Source organism: Lipotes vexillifer, unplaced genomic scaffold, assembly GCF_000442215.2.
Source record: "Lipotes vexillifer unplaced genomic scaffold, Lipotes_vexillifer_v1.1 scaffold671, whole genome shotgun sequence".
NCBI lineage: Eukaryota > Metazoa > Chordata > Mammalia > Artiodactyla > Lipotidae > Lipotes > Lipotes vexillifer.
The window spans coordinates 1909603-1927176 of NW_006782851.1; the positions used below are offsets into that span (position 1 = coordinate 1909603).

Consider the following 17574-nt stretch of genomic DNA (forward strand, 5'->3'; position numbering starts at 1 on the left):
TATAACTGAATCACTTCACTGTACACCTGAAACATTGTAAATCAACTATACTTAAATAAAAAATTTTTTAAAAACCTAAAATTTAATACATTTTAGATATTATAAATAGATATTATAAATGTTGTACAAATCTGCAGTAAATCATACATTTCTAACATGACACATGTGGAACAACTACTGTCAATTTAATATAAATAATTAGTTGCTACAGGCTCTCCTACATCTTTAGATGTGAGTCCCCTCTACCCGGAGAGAGCTTCTTTGCCCCTTTTCTTCACGGGTGCACACCTAGCCCCTCTTGCACTTAGGTAGGACCATGTGACTGTGTTCCAGCCAACGGCACATGAGCAGAGGTGCATCACTTTCAGGCCTGGCCATCAACCATTGTGCATGATTTTCCATGCTCTCCGCAGCTCCACCAGATGGCGCTAGAGGAGCCCCAGGGATGGAGGAGCCACAACAGGGAAGGAGCTCGGGTCCCTGAATCGCCATGTGGAGGATGACAACCAACATCAAGACTGGACTGTTTCACAAAAGAGAAGTAAACCCTGATTGTGTCAGGGCCCTTAAACATGGAGGTTTATTTGTTACAGCCTTAGTAAGCCTTACCCTAACAGATACAGACAGAGAAGGGGAATGGGAGAATACTAAGAAAGTAGCTTCAAGGTATTGGAGGAAAATGGGGCTGGAGGGATTTAGGTGAGGGTGTCAGGGATGTAGTGGTGATGCGGGGGTGAGTAGGGAGGAACTGGAGTGAAAGTCTGAAATAGTATTACTTAAAAGGTCTTTAAAAATTAGCGCAGGTTATAAACCTCTAGCATAAGCATGAAGCCAGAACCTTTAATTTTTAAAATAGTAATAAACTCAGCTGTGCAAAGTGGATGCTGCTTCTGTGTACGACTGCATCCTCACAGTTAGAAGTGATGGCTTGTAGCTCTCTGCCTTCTAAGAAGTGATGAATCATGGTGTGACACTGGAGCTTTACTTGTGTCTTTTCCTGTAGAGTCATACTTCTAACGAGTACAAAACAGAGCAATTGGGAATTTCCACAAAGAGGGATACCTGTGCTTATTGGGGTAGGTAACAGTCTCTCCACTTTAACGCAGTCATATGTCAAAGCAGCATTGTCTGATCACTTGTGTACAACCTTCACTGTTTGTCACTCTACCCATGTACCACCTGTCTAATCATTTACTACTATGTGTCTTTACATCTTCTTTATACTAACAACTTTTAAAATTTAGTCTGGTCCCAAGGAAGAATATCCATAAAATCACGGTTGGACGTCCCAGACATGTTATCCTAGTAAACATTAGAATAAATGGAAACCTACTAACATAGAAAACGTTCTTCTCACCTTCTAGAAAAATGATGTGTATTCTACCTTAGAAAACACTGCATGAAAGGATCCAGGACATGAATTTTCCTTAAAAGCAAACTGCTCAGTGTGTGAACCCTGGAGGCCTTCCAAAATCACTATTGTGTTCTTTCGAAGTCTTACCTCAGGGGTGACTTTTCCTTTGGAAATGGCATTCAGTTGTAGGTTGCTATTCAGTGAGAGACTGTTTCCCAGTTCTGAGCCATAGAAAACACAACAGTGCTCGCTGTTAAATTTCTCTGAGCTCATAATTCTCGCCCTAAATATCAGATGCACCCCACCCAGTGAAACACATCCTCGTGGCCCATATTTGGGGTGACCACACATCCTGGTTGGCCCAGAACAGGTCAGCTTTACACCTGTCATCATGAATACTGCCTCCTTTCATTCTCAAAAGTGGCCCAGTGTGAGAAATATACTAAATTATATTCCACCCATAAGCTGTCCCGATGACACTACTCCCTCAGCATCTGAAATCTCAAACACAGCGTCTGTAACATGTGAACTTCATTTCTCTTCCCCTCCCCCGTGAACCTGCTTCTTCAGTATTTTGATGAATGGAACCACTGTCCCCAAATACGCTCAAGCCACCCATGGCTGATCAGCCAAAGGGGTCGGGATTGCAGGATAAGAGGTTGTTCTATTGGGGGAGGGTAGTGTTCCTGAGAGGAACTCTCTCTGGTCCTCAGTTCCCCCTGAGAGAGGAGAGGAAAGTCCTTGAGAGGTTACTGTCCATCAAATCATCAGATGCTAAATCACCTACAGCATTTGGAGGTGTCCAAGCTATCCCCTCTCACAAAGTCAGAGGCTGATGACCCACGATCTGAAAATTTGGGAGCCCACGGACCAATAAAATGCCTGATACTGCTTGGAGATAATGAAAGTGAGAATAAAAGGATGGTTTGATGTGAAAACTCTCAAGTTGCCAACTGAGAGTAAGGAAGAGGGTTCCTGCTCGGGCTTTGGAATCGGGGTCAAGAGATTCGATGACGGTGGGGGTGAGGCATGCTTGCTGGAGGCAAGAGGGACACGTAGAGGAATGTGGAGCACGGCTCCACCCATTCCTGCAGAGTGCAGCTGGATACGAAGGGCTGTACTGGCCTGGAGCCAGCAGTCGAGGCATCCCTACTGATGGATAAAACGTGTGATGTTCAATCTGGAAGAAGATGTGCATGGCCGCGGCAAGCCACGGGAGACCACGTATGTGTGGCCATGGCAAAGCCACTGGAGACCACATATGTGCATGGCCATGGGAGACCACACATGTGCATGGCCATGGCAAAAGCCACGGGAGACCACGTATGTGCGTGGCCAAGCCATGGGGGGCCACGTATGTGCGTGGCCGCAACAAAGCCACAGGAGACCACATTGGGTTTTTCTTTCTCCTGTTGTGTCACCTCCAAGCCAGAGATGTTTGTCCAGGAGAAAAGGGTGTGTGTGACATTTCTTCATCTAAATATCAAGAAAGAAATATATCTTAGCTGGCTGAGAAGTTGGCAAGATGGCAGTGGTAAGCAGGGCAATGTGCCTCCAAGGAGGCCGACACCCTGGTTCCTGGAAGCTGTGCATAGGTTGGGTTACATGGCAAACGGAAATGAGGTTTCCGGGTTCCTAGATGGAATCAAGGCTGTGATCAGCTGACCGTGAGCCACGGAGATCGTCCTGGGTGATTCCACTGGGCCCAGCGTAGCAGTGGAAAACAGAGGCAGAAAAAGAGAATCAGAGAGAGCTGTGACCTTGGAATAACAGACCAGTCAGAGACGCAAAGCTTTGCAGATGGAGGCAGGGGCCACAGACCAGGGACTGAGGGGGGCCTTTATTTACTTACTTTCTTTGTAAAAAGTATTTATTTATTTATTTGTTTATTTGGCTGCACCAGGTCTTAGTTGCGGCATGCATGCAGGATCTATCTGGTTCCCTGTCCAGGGATCTAACACACGGCCCCTGCATTGGGAGTGCGGAGTCTTCACCACTGCACCACCAGGGAAGTCCCTATTTACTTTCTTAAAGGCAGCTTTTACATTTTAAGTGGGAACATCTTTGAAGTTTTAGCCAATACACCTCCTGCTCTGTGCATTTACACAAACCTTCCCTAAGGATATTGAAGAGTAAAAAAATAAATACCTTTTTAAAAGCATTTGCCTAAAGCAGACTTTACAAGCCTAGGATTCTGTCCCTAAAGGACGACTGAATTTCATCTGTCCTAAGACTGCTCTTTTCTCCTTCCCATTTGTAACGTCTCTGAAACCAGGACGCACTCTACAATTAACAGTGTCAGCCTTGGGTCATGTTGTTAGCTGCAGCATTTTTCTTTCTTAGTGGTATTTGAAATCAATGTGAAAATCAGTGACGGATTAAGTCAGATGAAATATGAAAATGGATTTATTCTTTCATTTTTTATAAGTATTGTATTTTATTATTTTATTATAGCTCTTGTAATCCTTTCTGTTTTTACGAGTTTTGCTCTCACTCAGAGACAAAACTGGAATCACCACTGGTTTCAATATTAGACCTATTTTTTCCTAGTTTTTTTCCCAGTTTTTTTCCCCCTTGCTTTATTGAGATATATTCGACATACAATATTGTGTAAATTTAAGGCGTACAACGTGATGGTTTGATACAAGTATATATTGTGAAATGATGACCATAATTAGGTTAGTTAACACCTCCACTACCTAACATGATACTGGTGATGATTTTATTTGTAGTGAGAACATTTAAAATCTGCTCTTCTAGCAGCTTTCAAGTATATAATACAGCATTATTATTTTTTTCTACATGATGTACAGCTTTATTTTTGGGGAGGGGGTACATTCTTTTCTAAAATTAAAAAAAATTTAAATCGAAATGTAGTTGATCTACAATGTTTCAGGTGTGCAGCAAAGTGATTCAGTTATATATATATACACACACACACACACACAGACACACACACACATTCTTTTTCAGATTCTTTTCCATTGCAGGCTATTACAAGATATTGAATATGGTTCCCTGTGCTATACAGTAGTAGGTCCTGATTGTTTATCTATTTTATGTATTGTAGTGTGTATAATACAGTATTGTTAACTGTAATCACCAGGCTGTATATTCGATCCCCAGAACTTACTCATCTCAAAACTGAAAGTTTGTATCCCTTGACCAACATCTTTAGAGGTTGATAAAGTCAAGGAGTCAGATTTTCCCCTAGAAACGTCCCGGAAGGAATGTGGCCCTACTGACCCTTTGATTTCAGCCCATACTGGCCTTCTAATCACAAAACTGTAAGATAATTAGTGTGTGTTACCTTAAGTCAATACATTTGTGTATTTTTTTTTTACAGCTGCAATGGAAACTCATGCAGACTTCAAGGGGGTTCGAGCAGTCCCGTCACTAGCCATCTACCCTCTACAGCAGCCAGACATCTCCCGCCACGTTCAGACAGATGGCGGCCCCGCTCTGGTCCAGGCCTGCGTGTTCCTGGCCCCATCACGGTCAAGGTGCGGTTCTCGTCTCCCCACAAGCCTTCACCGGTCTGCCCCTCTCACCATTGCTCCCAGCTCTTCCCCGACCCTGTCTCTCACTCACTGCTCTCCACTGCTGTTGCTCTGGTTCCTCCCACACACCGAGGGGTTCCCACCTCCGGCCCGTCCTGCCCGAAACGGTCCCGCCTCTGCTCTCACCGACGCACTCACTCGGCTTCGAGATCTGGACCCAGCGCCACTTTTTCAGGAGGCGTGGACATCTTACACATACATATATATGTGCACACACATACACCTTGCTGAAAAGGCACAGAGGAGGAAGATAGGATATATGTATGAAACTATTATATAGGATATAGGACTACACATATATAAAGGATAAATATAGAATACATATATGAAAAGAGGATATGTATATATGTGGAACTATTATATAAGATATAGGACATATACACTACACATGTATAGGATAAATACAGAATATATGTATGAAAATAGGATGTTTATGTATGTGAAATTACTATATAGGATATAGGACGTATATGTTACACATATACAGGATAAATATAGAATATATATATGAAAAATAGGATATTTATATATGTGAAACTATTATATAGGATATAGGATGTATATATTATACATACGATATATATATGAAAAGACTATTAGGAAAACACGTATATATATAGGACATATAGAAAAGTGAAACTATCTCTTCCTCCCCTATAAAGGACACTATATAGATGAAACTTTCTTTAGGATATAGATAGATAGATAGATTATATATAATATACATACATATATGTAATATGTATATTAATATGTAAATAAATAATACACAAATAGGATATTTACATAGGTATCCTATTTTTCGCCTCCATGGAAGAAACTATGTGAAACTATATATAATATATATGAAAGTACACATATAGGATATATATCTGCCTATATATTAAACTATATATTATAGCTTATATAGGATATAATACATACAAGAAAATATCTACTTTCCTTCTCTGTAAAGTATATATATGAAACAATATTTGTGAAGAAATATATGTAGGATATAGGAGATATATATATATATCTATACAAGAAAATAGAATTTTCTGTTTTCCTCTTCAAATCATGAGGGCAGGACTTTGTTTTGCTCTCTGCTGAATCTGCAGCACCTGAACCATGCCTTCTGTGCATCAAAAAACTCAGTAAGCATTTGTTCAATGATTTATGTTTATAATTAAGCTCTTCATTAGACTAGTTATAAGCATTTCGGTGCAGTTTCAATTTTGACTACCATATGGGAACCTCCACAGTATTTTCTGAACTTTGGGCCTCTACAATCTTAATCTGGCTCTGTAAAAAAAAAAGTATTTCCACGTACAGTGGTGGCCCAAATGCTCATCTCTGGTCTTCACCAATACCTGAGCATTACCTGGGCTGGGCCTCTGCTGTTTCTTACGGCCTGACTTGTGTTCAGGCCTGCTGGAGGCCTGGCATTTGGGATGGATCTCTGAACCCTCCATCCAGTTGCTCAGAGATTTGAGGGTCCAAAGAGGACCTTCATTTGCGATTTGAAACCACACTGATTCCCCTCCTTGACTGTGACCATTGCCTCCAAACTGAGAAATCTAACTCACTAGTTTTACTTGGAAGGGCCCTAAGCTGGGTTTTTATCTTGGTCACAAACACTCATTATGCTCCTGGCACTTTCTCTCCCTCTCTTCTTGGATCAAAGATCACTCCCTCAGGGGAAAGCCAGCAGAAATTTCTGCAACTCACCCTAAAATTAAAATCAAGACTCTGTGTCAAGCTCTTGTGAGACAGAAACCCTCAGTGCCAGGCCCTGAAGGACAAATAATGAAAAAAAAAAAAAACAAAAAAAAAAAACCAAAAACCTTCTGGCCAAGTATAATCTCAAATTTTGGATTCCACATGTACATTTTTGCCATCCTTTATTCCCCTATTAATTTTAACTCCGTAGAAGCAGAAGATAAGGATGTGCTGCTGGGTTAGTACTAATGATTACTGCTATCTTCATTAATGAGAATTTCTGATGTAAGTTGGGGTATGAATCACAGCAGGTGTGGTGTACATTCAGATACATTTTAAATGTGATGTGCGAGCTGGTAGCTGTGTGCCTCATTTTACCACCAATGGAGGTTTGACTCCTAAATCATCCTTCAAAACACTACCATTCTTTTGTTAGGTTTCAAAAGAACAATGCAATGGCTTTGTGCCAATGACATGCGTCCTGTACATGATACAGTCTTGAAATGCCTGAGCACTGAGTCAGAGGATTTAAAAGGGCTTATGACTCATATCTCATGCCTTAATGCACCTGTTGTCAACAGTTTTCCTTCTTCATATAACAATGTCCTTGTAGTCACAGAATTATAAGTCAAAGAAATAATTTCCATCACAGAAATGGAGGGGAATTAGCCAGGCTCACCATTATAGGCATGTTAGAATCCTGGAAGGTGCTGTGCCTGCAATTTGGGCTTCTGCCACCAGGAGGTGCCCATCAGGAATCCTTTGGCTGATAATGAGCATCTGGCTCCAGCTGTACAGAGATGATGCCTATTGGCATCAAGCAAACAATACATCCGAAATCCAAATTTCACAAAGCACGTGTGCTAACAAAAAAAAATCAATGTAACAGAAAATACCATGGGAAGGGAACGGAAGATCTGATACTTTGTGCCTTGCTGGATGTTTATTAATGTTCAATACAAATCTGGGTTTATTCTACCATTGGTTCATTCCACAAACATTTATTTTTAAGTAACTGCTATGTGCCAGGCCTTCAGTTAAGTCCAAGAACACAGAAATGAGTCTGACAAATACCCAGTCTAGAATGTCTCCAAACCTGGCAGTCTGTCCACACATAAATAACTGAGGATAACCACATCCCAAGCACAGTCACACCTTTACCTAAGAGTTAAGGTCTAAAGAAAGGTGCCTTCACCTCTCGTGAAAATACTCTTGAAAAATTTTTTAAATTGGGGCTTTTTGGACGATGAATGTATTGTTTGACCTCTAAAGAGGTCCCATCAGAGCATATCCCAGAATTTATATAGGACTGGCCTAGAAACCATATATTCTTTGCTCTTGGATTTGAGCCAGTTCTGAGACATCCATTTTGCTCCCACAAGGGGCAGACTCTGTGAGAATGAAACTCATACAGAAGAAAGTGTGGCTATAGGTGAGGGGGTGGGAGAGAGAGACAAGGAGAATATTCTCATGGTATCTCTTGAGGCTCTGAACAAAACCCCCCAAAAGTAGCCCTGAATGAACTTTTCAATTACGTCAACCACACTTATCTTAATATAAACTTATGTCAGTGTGGGTGGGATTTCCTGTTATTTCCAACCCCTAAGAATCACAAAGGATAGTCTCATCAAAATCTGAAATGCATCCATGAGGGATCCACTGCCTTCTTAAAAACCCAGCATCCTTGGGAGGCATAAGGTATCATGCCTTCACATAATTTACAATTCAGCGCGAATAAGTCTTCCAGTGATCTCCTGAGAGGAGGTTTTGATACGGATGGAGAACACAGGAGCTTTTACTGGGCCTCTGGCTGGGAAGGAAGAGAAAGCAAATAAAAATAAAAAGATGGGGGGCAGGGGAGATGGGCTTTAAAGACAGACCTGCTGCTCAGAGGTTTCCCAGGAGCCTCTGAACAGGTGTTGAGATGCTTCTCCAAGGACCCCTTGGCTTGCTTTCTCAAGGCTTTCTTTCTCTTGGCTTTCTTTCTTTCTGCCTCTAAATGACACCAAAACATTATCTACACCAAGTGATTCTCTTTCAACACCTGTGATTCACAGAGCAGCATGGTGACAGCAGTGTAGGTTGTGGATTTTGATTTTTAAGTTGTGCATCAGGTGGTGAGTCCTGTGGATGGATGTGAAATTGAATGCAGGCAGCTTCTCTACTTTCCTTGAGTCTCTGCATTTCTGATGGTGATTTCATGACTCCCAAGATGACTCAAGTCATTTGGAACTCTTTAGGGCACAAATATCCATGCAGACTTCTTTGATGACTGGTATGATAAGACTAACACAAATTGCTTTGCACAAAAGGACTCTATTCACTCTTATTTAGGAAGTGGTGTGGTGGGATTCAAGTGTTTGAGCAGTGTCATAAGGAACTGACTTTCCTGCACAGCGGTTCTGGCTTCCTCTGTTGTTTTTAACTCCCTGGCAGGCTCTTTTCTCAAGATGGACCCTAATAACTCCAGCATATCCTCTCAGGGATAAGGAATAAGAGCAAAAGGAGATAAAATGCTTCTCTTGCAGGAGTTCCAGCCAAAGTCTCAGGACTGCATCTGATTGGCTGGGATTGGACACTGGGTCTCTCCCTAAGCCAATGACAGTGTCCAGAGGGATGCAGTGCTTTGACTGGCCACGAGAGGTCACATGGCCACTGAAAGCTGCGATGGACATACCATTTAAATTGCATGGATTTAAAATAAATGAGGGACTTCCCTGGTGGCGCAATGGTTAAGAATCTGCCTGCCAATGCAGGGCACACGGGTTCGATCCCTGGTCCAGGAAGATCCCACATGCCGCGGAGCCACTAAGCCCGTGTGCCACAACTACTGAGCCTGCGCTCTAGAGCCTGTGAGCCACAACTACTGAACCTGCGTGCCACAACTACTGAAGCCTGTGTGCCTAGAGCCCATGCTCCGCAACGAGAAGCCACCACAATGAGAAGCTTGCGCACCACAACAAAGAGTAGCCCCTGCTCACTGTGACTAGAGAAAGCCCGCACACAGCAACGAAGACCCAACACAGCCAAAAATAAAGAAATTAAATAAATAAATTTGTAAAATAAATTAAATGAGCCACGGGTATGAAATACACACTGTGGGAATGCAGTCAATAACTATGTATAATATCTTTGTGTGGTGACAGATCATGACTAGACTGATCTTGGTGATCACTTTGAAATGTATAGACATATCAAATCACTAGGCTGTGTACCAGGAACTAACATAGTGTTGTCGGTCAATTAGACTTCACAACCAACCAAACAAACAAACAAAAGAGATCAGATTTGTGGTTATCAGAGGCGAGAGGTGAGGGGAGGCGGAACTGGATGAAGACAACCATAGGTACAAACCCTTAGTTATAAGATAAACAGGTACTAGGGATGTAATGTACAACATGATAGACAGAAGTAACCCTGCTGTGCGTTATACATGAAAGTTAAGAGAGTAAATCCTAAGAGTTCTCATCACAAGAAAAAACACTTCTTTCTGTTTCTTTAATTATGTATCTATAGGAAGCGATGGATGTTCACTAAACGTATTGTGATAATCATTTCACGATGTATGTAAGTCAAATCATTATGCTGCACACTTAAACTTACAGTGTTGTATGTCAATTATATCCTAATAAAACTGGAAGAAAAACATAAAATAATTAAAAAAAAGAATTTTGAAAAAGACAGAATTTGCACAAATTTATTGCAAAGACGTGGAGCAATATTCTAGAGAAAACCAGGTTATTGTTATCAGAAAAAGGGTAGATGAAAGCTGGAGAGACAAAGCCTACACGTCCATGACAGGAATCGGCTGTGCTTCCTAAAAGCTGTACAACCGAGAAGAAACGCACAACGGATGATATACCCCATTCATAATAAATAACCAACAAATAGACTTTCCGGAATATAAAATGACATGCAGAATGTTGCAAACTGGAAGCTGATAAAAGTTTAAGTAATAGAACTCCCCAGGGGTAATTGTGGTTTCTGAGATCTTTCTGTTCTGTAGGCTCTCCTGCATAGTTTCCTTAGCACTTTCCTGGGGACATGATGGAGAGGGTCCTCAATAAATGATAAACCAGATGGAACGGCATATGGTTTCAGTGATAAGGAATAGCAACGTGGGGCAGACGCATCACAGAAGACTTCATGGAGGAAGCACATTTTCCACAGGACCTTAAAAAGTAGGAACAACTTGGACGGGTCAGAGCAAGTTGGTCAATGGTCTTCTTGGCCGAACTTCCCGATCATGGTTCAATAAATGCTTGTTTGAGGAAATAATAATAAAGTTAAGTAAACCACCCTCTGCTTAAACTCTTGCAGTGATTATCTGACATCTACAGGACTAAAACCCCAGGACCCGGCTTCCGTGGCTCCCCTGCATCTGAGTTAGACTCCCTCTCCAACTACATGTCTTCACATATCAGGTTGTGATGTTTGACTAGTGAAATGAGACCCAGTTTCCTTATTTTTCAAATGAGGATCCTGCCTGTCTCTAGAAGTCAAAACCATCACTGCGCCTGGCACGTAGTAAACGCTTCAGAGAAGGGAGTTATTTTTATCATTATCATGAACAATCATCCTCCCACATTCAAGCCATGCTGAGCTCCAGTAGTTTTCCAAACATCCCACGATCACTCACGCCTCTGTCCACTATCTTAGTTTGGAGTCTCTTTTTAAAAAACAATTAATTAATTAATTAAATAATTTTTGGCTGCGTTGGGTCTTTGTTGCTGTGTGCGGGCTTTCTCTAGTTGCGGCGAGCGGGGGCTACTATTCATTGGGGTGCGCGGGCTTCTCATTGCAGTGGCTTCTCTTGTTGTGGTGCACGGGCTCTAGAGCACAGGCTCAGTAGTTGTGGCACATGGGCTTAGTTGCTCAGCGGCATGTGGGATCTTCCCGGACTAGGGCTCGAACCCATGTCCCCTGCATTGGCAGGCAGATTCTTAACCACTGTGCCACCAGGGAAGTCCCAGTTTGGAGTCTTTTGAAAGCAGAGCCTGAGACCATTAGCTGTAGGCAGGAAAGTGGTTCATGGCAGCAGATGTGAGGAAGGTAAGGAAGACAAAAAGAGGAAGGAGGGAACAACAACAAAAGGTGTGTTGTTGATTTGGTTGCCCCTGGAGCACGTGGGACTCAGCCCTGCTGGGGGCTTCTGAGCAACTGTGTGGAAGGCACAGGCGTTCAGAAGGATGGAGGCAGCCGCTGCTCTATGGGTGTAGGGCTGCCCCTGGGGATGCTCACTCCCCAGAAGACTGAGAAAGCTCTCCCAGCTTTGGAAACATCCCTGAGACAGATAAGCTGAGAGGCTCACCAGGCTCTAGGGTGGGACACCGTCAGAGCATGTGCAACAACTTTCTACTTGTTACAGCTGAAATCACAGGGGGCCAAGGTAACAGGGCCACACAGCACCAAGACCACCTCTGACCACCTTCCTTCACGCTGGTTCCTCTGCCTGCCATGTCCTTTCATTTCTTTTTTCAATCTAGCCAACTGGATATATATTCATCCTTCAGGTCTTAATTGAAATATTTCCCCTGAGAACGCTTTCATGATTCAGTTATACATTTCCCCTTCAGCGCTCCTTGTTCATTACTGCACTGTTCATTCCTTCATTCCACAAACACCTGCTGAGTACCTACTACACAGGCCTGGCATTGTTGTAAGCGACGGGGATACAGTAGCGAATGAAGGGGACCAAGGTAGCACTGCCCTCATGGAGGTTACATCCCGGTGAGACAGTGTGACAATAAATAAAATGAAAATTTTGAATATATAATACAGTTGAAGACAAATAAATATATGATGTACAATTATATAGACTAGACTATAAATAGATGACATATATGAATAAATATGATGGATAAAGGGGAAGCAGGGATGGAGAAAGGCAGGGCTGTGTGAAAACTTTACAAACTTTGTTCAGGGAAGGCTTTGGCAGGAAGGTAAAGGAGGGAGTGGGCTGGGCAGCCATCGAGGCGAAGAGAGTTAGCAGATGGGGGAGGAGAAAGGGTTTCTGAACTGTAAGAGGAACAGCGAAGTCTCGCGGCTGGAACAGAGGTAGCGAGAGGGAACTTGGCAAGAGGTCGGACTTGAGGCAGGCGTGGCCAGTTGAGCTGTACTTGCCCTGTCCTCGTGAACACTCTGACTTTTCCTTTGAGATGGGAGGGAGCCAGTGGATGGTTCTGAGCTGAGGAATGACATCACCAGGCTTGCACTTGGGTCATCCCGGCTGCTGCATGCGGCCAAGGTGGTCCCTGGGAAACCAACGAGGAGGTCACCGCTTTGACCCAGGAGGGTTACGGCGGCTTGGAGTGGGGTGGTGGCAGGACACCATGGGGAAGGGTTGGCTCCTGACTCCTCGGTGTGTTCAGATAGCACTGCCAGCAGCATTTGCTGAAGGACTGGATGCGGGAGAGAGAGAGAACGGGAAGTCCAGGATGTGCCATGATGCTGCTCTGAGCCACTCGGAGGATGGATGTGCCATGTACTGATGTGAAGGGGCTTCTGGAGTAAGTGGGCGGCGGCGTGCCATGTAACGTGCCACAGGGCTCCGTTGTCTTCTCCCATCTCTGCCTTCTCTCCAAGCAACTAAGGACAGGGATGTGCCTCTAACTTGTGGTCCTAACATCCGAAATGGGACCCAGTGCTTAGCGGCGATTCAAAGCTGCGTTTGTCCACGGCCCTCTCGTGGGTGGAAACGCGCCCTGGGGTTCTCATGGGGGCACAGAGGTCCTGCGGTCCCTGCGCAGAACAGGCAGGAAGGCTAGTGGGCTCTGCCTAGTGCCGGGACCACAAGGCTGGGAGTCCCCCTCCCCGAACCGCACCCCTCACCAGCCTGGGGCGCTTGCTGGCATCTCACAGCATCAGAGGAGGTGCCGGGATGCCTTCGTCTCCACAGTGGGTGGTGGCAGCGTGACAAACCCCTCGCCCCTGCCGACTGGCATCGTGCTACAAGCTGCCTGGCAGAGCAAACTCAGTCCCCCGCCTGGCGCATCCCCCAGAGGGCCTTTGTTTTAGACCACTTCTGCGTTCAGAGGAAAGGAAAGAGTCTTCGGCACTTACATGAGGCCCGGCAGGAGCTGGTCACCTCATCCCTAAGTCAAGGAGAATTCTGCGCGTTGGCCAGGGAAGCGGAGAACGGTTGTGAATCAAAGCTGGGGGTAACTGTATACTTTATACCCACACTGACGTTCCACAAATGCTTTGTGCACTGAAATCACCTCGGAGTGTGGCTGCATACGTGTTCGCCTAGCTTCCCTCCCCTTCCCAGCCGGGCGGTCGGGGGACCGGAACCTCACTTAGGATGCTGGTCCCTCACCCTCGCAACCTCCCCAGGAGGTGGGGAAGAGGCCACAAGCACTTGGAAACGCGGAAGGTCAGAGCATCACAGACCAAGATTCCTCCCCAGACCAATTCTCATCCTGTTCTATTCCTGGTTAGGGAATGGAAGCGGCAGGATAACCAGAGCGGGATCGGGGGTCCCAGCGGGTCCCGGAGGGCCCCGTGGTCCCAGCGGGTCAACGAACACTGATGCCGACACGACAGCGGATTTCTGCGGGGGCCGGGAGGTGTCGACTTGCCTTAATGACGTCTTCATCGGAAGATCGGCACTCCACAGACTTGAGATCGGTCACGGCGCCGTCCTCCTCCACGGAGACCACCTTCACCGGCACGGCCACCGTCTTCCCAGTGAGGACGGCTGTGTTCAGGATCTCCGCCTCCTGGAAGACCAAACACATCCTACGGTCACAACCCTGCACGCACGCATGCAGACCGCCTTCCCCAGCCTCCCTACAAAGAGCCCCACCCCTACTCAGGCTCAGAAAGCGCGGCACTGGGCACCGGCCAAGGGGTCACGGCGGCCAGGAGAGAACGTTCCGCCATCACCCAGACTTGTGCAGGGAGAGTATGATGGAGAAGGGGTATCATATGTGGGGGCGACGGAGCAATATTGTGCTTGACAAACCTCACCATGTGCCAGGAACTGCCCTAAGCACTATATAAATATGGACCTATGAATTCTCACAGCATCCCAACGCGCATTCGTATTCGCTCCATTTTGTGGATGGCACAGAGAGCTTTTGTCATTTGCCCAAGGTCACACAGCTAGGAAGCAGTGAAGGTGGGATTTGAACCCAGGATGTTCAGCTTCTGAGTCCATGTGTTTGCCATTCCAACTGGTATAAATCCACACAAAATGATCCCAATGTAAGCAGTCAACTGTTGACCAGAGGAGCAAGGTGCCTAGGTTAGTAATGACGCAGGGGGCAGGCAGAGGCTGTGAGAGACCCTCACTCCGTAGGCTGTCGCTCAGGCTTCTTTCACTTACTGTCAATTTTCACATCCTGGCCTCTGTGCTTGTGTGGAATGCTGTGATGGCCCCAGTGACACTCCCAGAGCCCCATCAGTGTGACACACGCACGCACAACACACACACGCACCCCCCCCCACACACACACCCAAGCATGCATTTTTTCCTACTAAACACTCCCTCCAGAGCTCAGCTCAACACACGTGTGTCCTCTGGGACACCTCCCGCTTGCGCCTGTTATCTGCCTGCAGAGGCCGAGGACGTGAGAGCCCCTCAGAGCCCAGGAAAGAAAGGCAGGGCCTCTCCTCCAGGCACCCGACGCAGCTGCCGTTTTACTGTTACTTATAGTCATTCAATCCTTTCACCCTCTCCTAGACGGTAAGCTCTGCAGAGGCTGCATTTGCTTTCTGCTCACCAGAACCTCGCCCAGAGCCCGCGGAAGGCATGGAGAAGGGCCCAACAGGGAAGGAACTGGAATCCATACCAGCATGAGCATCTCCTTGCTGTGCATCTCAGTCCTCTGTGCATGAGTACCTTCTTTTTATCATTTTAATTTTTACTGAAGTGTAGTTGATTTACAATGTTGTGTTGGTTTCAGGTGTGCAGCACAGTGATTCACTTACATATATACATATATTTATTCTTTTTCAGATTCTTTCCTATTATCAGTTATTACAAGATATTAGAGTTCCCTGTGCTATACAGTAGGTCCTTGTTTATCTCTTTTACATATAGTCGTGTGTATCTGTTAATCCCAAACTCCTAATTTATCCCTCCCGCGCCTTCCCTTTTGGTAGCCATAATTTGTTTTCTATGTCTGTGATTCTACTTCTGTTTTGGAAAGAAGTTCATTTGTATCATTTTTTTAGATTCCACATATAAGTGATATCATATGATTATCTGTCTGCTTGAGTCCCTTCTTCTTGGCACTTTTCCCGGAATAAGTAATAATCCTTACTCTGCACTTCTCTCCCCAGTGCGCCCATGCCTCCTCTGGCTACTCTTATACTGTTGTGGCTTGTGAACTGGCACAGTCCTGGGAGATCATATGAGCCCATTTCTCAGATGGAGAACACTGAGCCCCAGGAATCTCATTCTTCTCTGCAGGGATTGTCACTTCTAATCACATGAAAAGCGAAGTCCCTGGGCTTCCCTGTTGGCGCAGTGGTTGAGAGCCTGCCTGCCGATGCAGGGAACGCGGGTTCGTGCCCCGGTCCGGGAAGATCCCACATGCCGTGGAGCGGCTGGGCCCGTGGGCCATGGCCGCTGAGCCTGCGTGTCCGGAGCCTGTGCCCCGCAACGGGAGAGGCCACAACAGTGAGAGGCCCGTGTACCGCAAAAAAAAAAAAAAAAAAAAAAAAAATCAAAGTCCCTGTGTAACCTGAAATCTCTGTATAACAAGACTTCCGAGTTCTAGCCCATGGCATTCTCAGTTTAACCCCCGTTCATCACACGTCCATCGTGTCCTAAGAGGTTCTATGTCAGCACGCACACAGAGTTTCTTCTGTCAGTCTGAACTTGACTGACCTAGCCTTGGAACAGCAACAAGAAAACATCTGGACAGGCATTAGGAGCTGTTTAGGGAGGCTTTTGCATCTCTTAGAGACAGGCTTGCGGAGATTCTGGTTAATTTGGTTTTCATGTGAAATCACAAACGCCTGTTTAGCCTCACGCCAGAAGAAGGCATAGAAGTTTATCATCTCAAAATTACATAACCGTTTTCCTTATGTCAACTTTCCATTTCTTATATAAGATCTTACTTTTACTTTACAGGACTTGGTTCATTTTATATTTAGCTACTTTGGTTTAGCCTTTGGAAATGATAATATATATATACACATACATGTATATAAATATATATTTTGTTCCTTTATTTTAATCCTAAAAGACAAGACTACAGTGTGTAATGTTCCTGAATTTCAAAGACCATGCCTCAAACTGTCTGAATATGCACAGACCTCCAAATGCCCCATTGCTTATGCACCTTTTTTTTCCCCTCCCCTGTGGGTTCCCAGCCAGATTTTGTTTTATTTTGGGTACAAACATAGTAAAAGAATAAAGGAGCCCAGTCAGAATGTGGTGCTACTTTCTGTTGCCTCTGGGAAGGAAAAAGGCCGGGCGTATTTTTTCTACTCTAAAGGGCAGAGATCAAAAGGAACTATTCTTACTTTGGGAAGAAGTGGAAAAAAAGCATTTTAACTCTCGGGCCCAAACTGGCCCACTCTTCACAGGGAGAAAACAGACTAGAGGAGCAGCATTAGGACACCAGTATCAAAGAAAACAATTTTGCACATCAGTGGTGGAGGAGTAAAGAGCGCGTCTGCTCCAACTCAAAAGGCCTTTAATGCATTTGCAGTCAGGTCAGCAACATGAGAAATGACCCTGGGGTAACCAATGAGCAGCTGTGAGGCCACACATCTGGGGTGTTTTCTTATCCTCTAAACAGAAAGCATCACTCTGCCTGCAGGATCTCGGTGGGGATTAGGGACTGAGATCTCAGGCTTGGTATTCCCCTGCCTTCTCTGTGTAATTCTTTGATATTAACAACCTTCTCTTAACTCTGCTCAATATTCGGTAATAACTTAAATGGTTATTACCCTAAATGGGAAAAGAATTTGAAAATGAATAGGGTATATATATATATATAT

General features: G+C 44.8%; 1 protein-coding gene across 1 annotated transcript in view; it reads right to left on the minus strand.

Moving 5' to 3' along the window:
• The window catches only part of TMEM132D (transmembrane protein 132D), a 697263-nt gene that overhangs the window by 92041 nt on the left and 587648 nt on the right, over positions 1 to 17574 (minus strand). The window contains exon 5 of the mRNA XM_007455447.1: positions 14196 to 14336. Coding sequence (XP_007455509.1) covers positions 14196 to 14336 — 141 coding nt within the window. The remainder of the gene's footprint in view (positions 1 to 14195; positions 14337 to 17574) is intronic.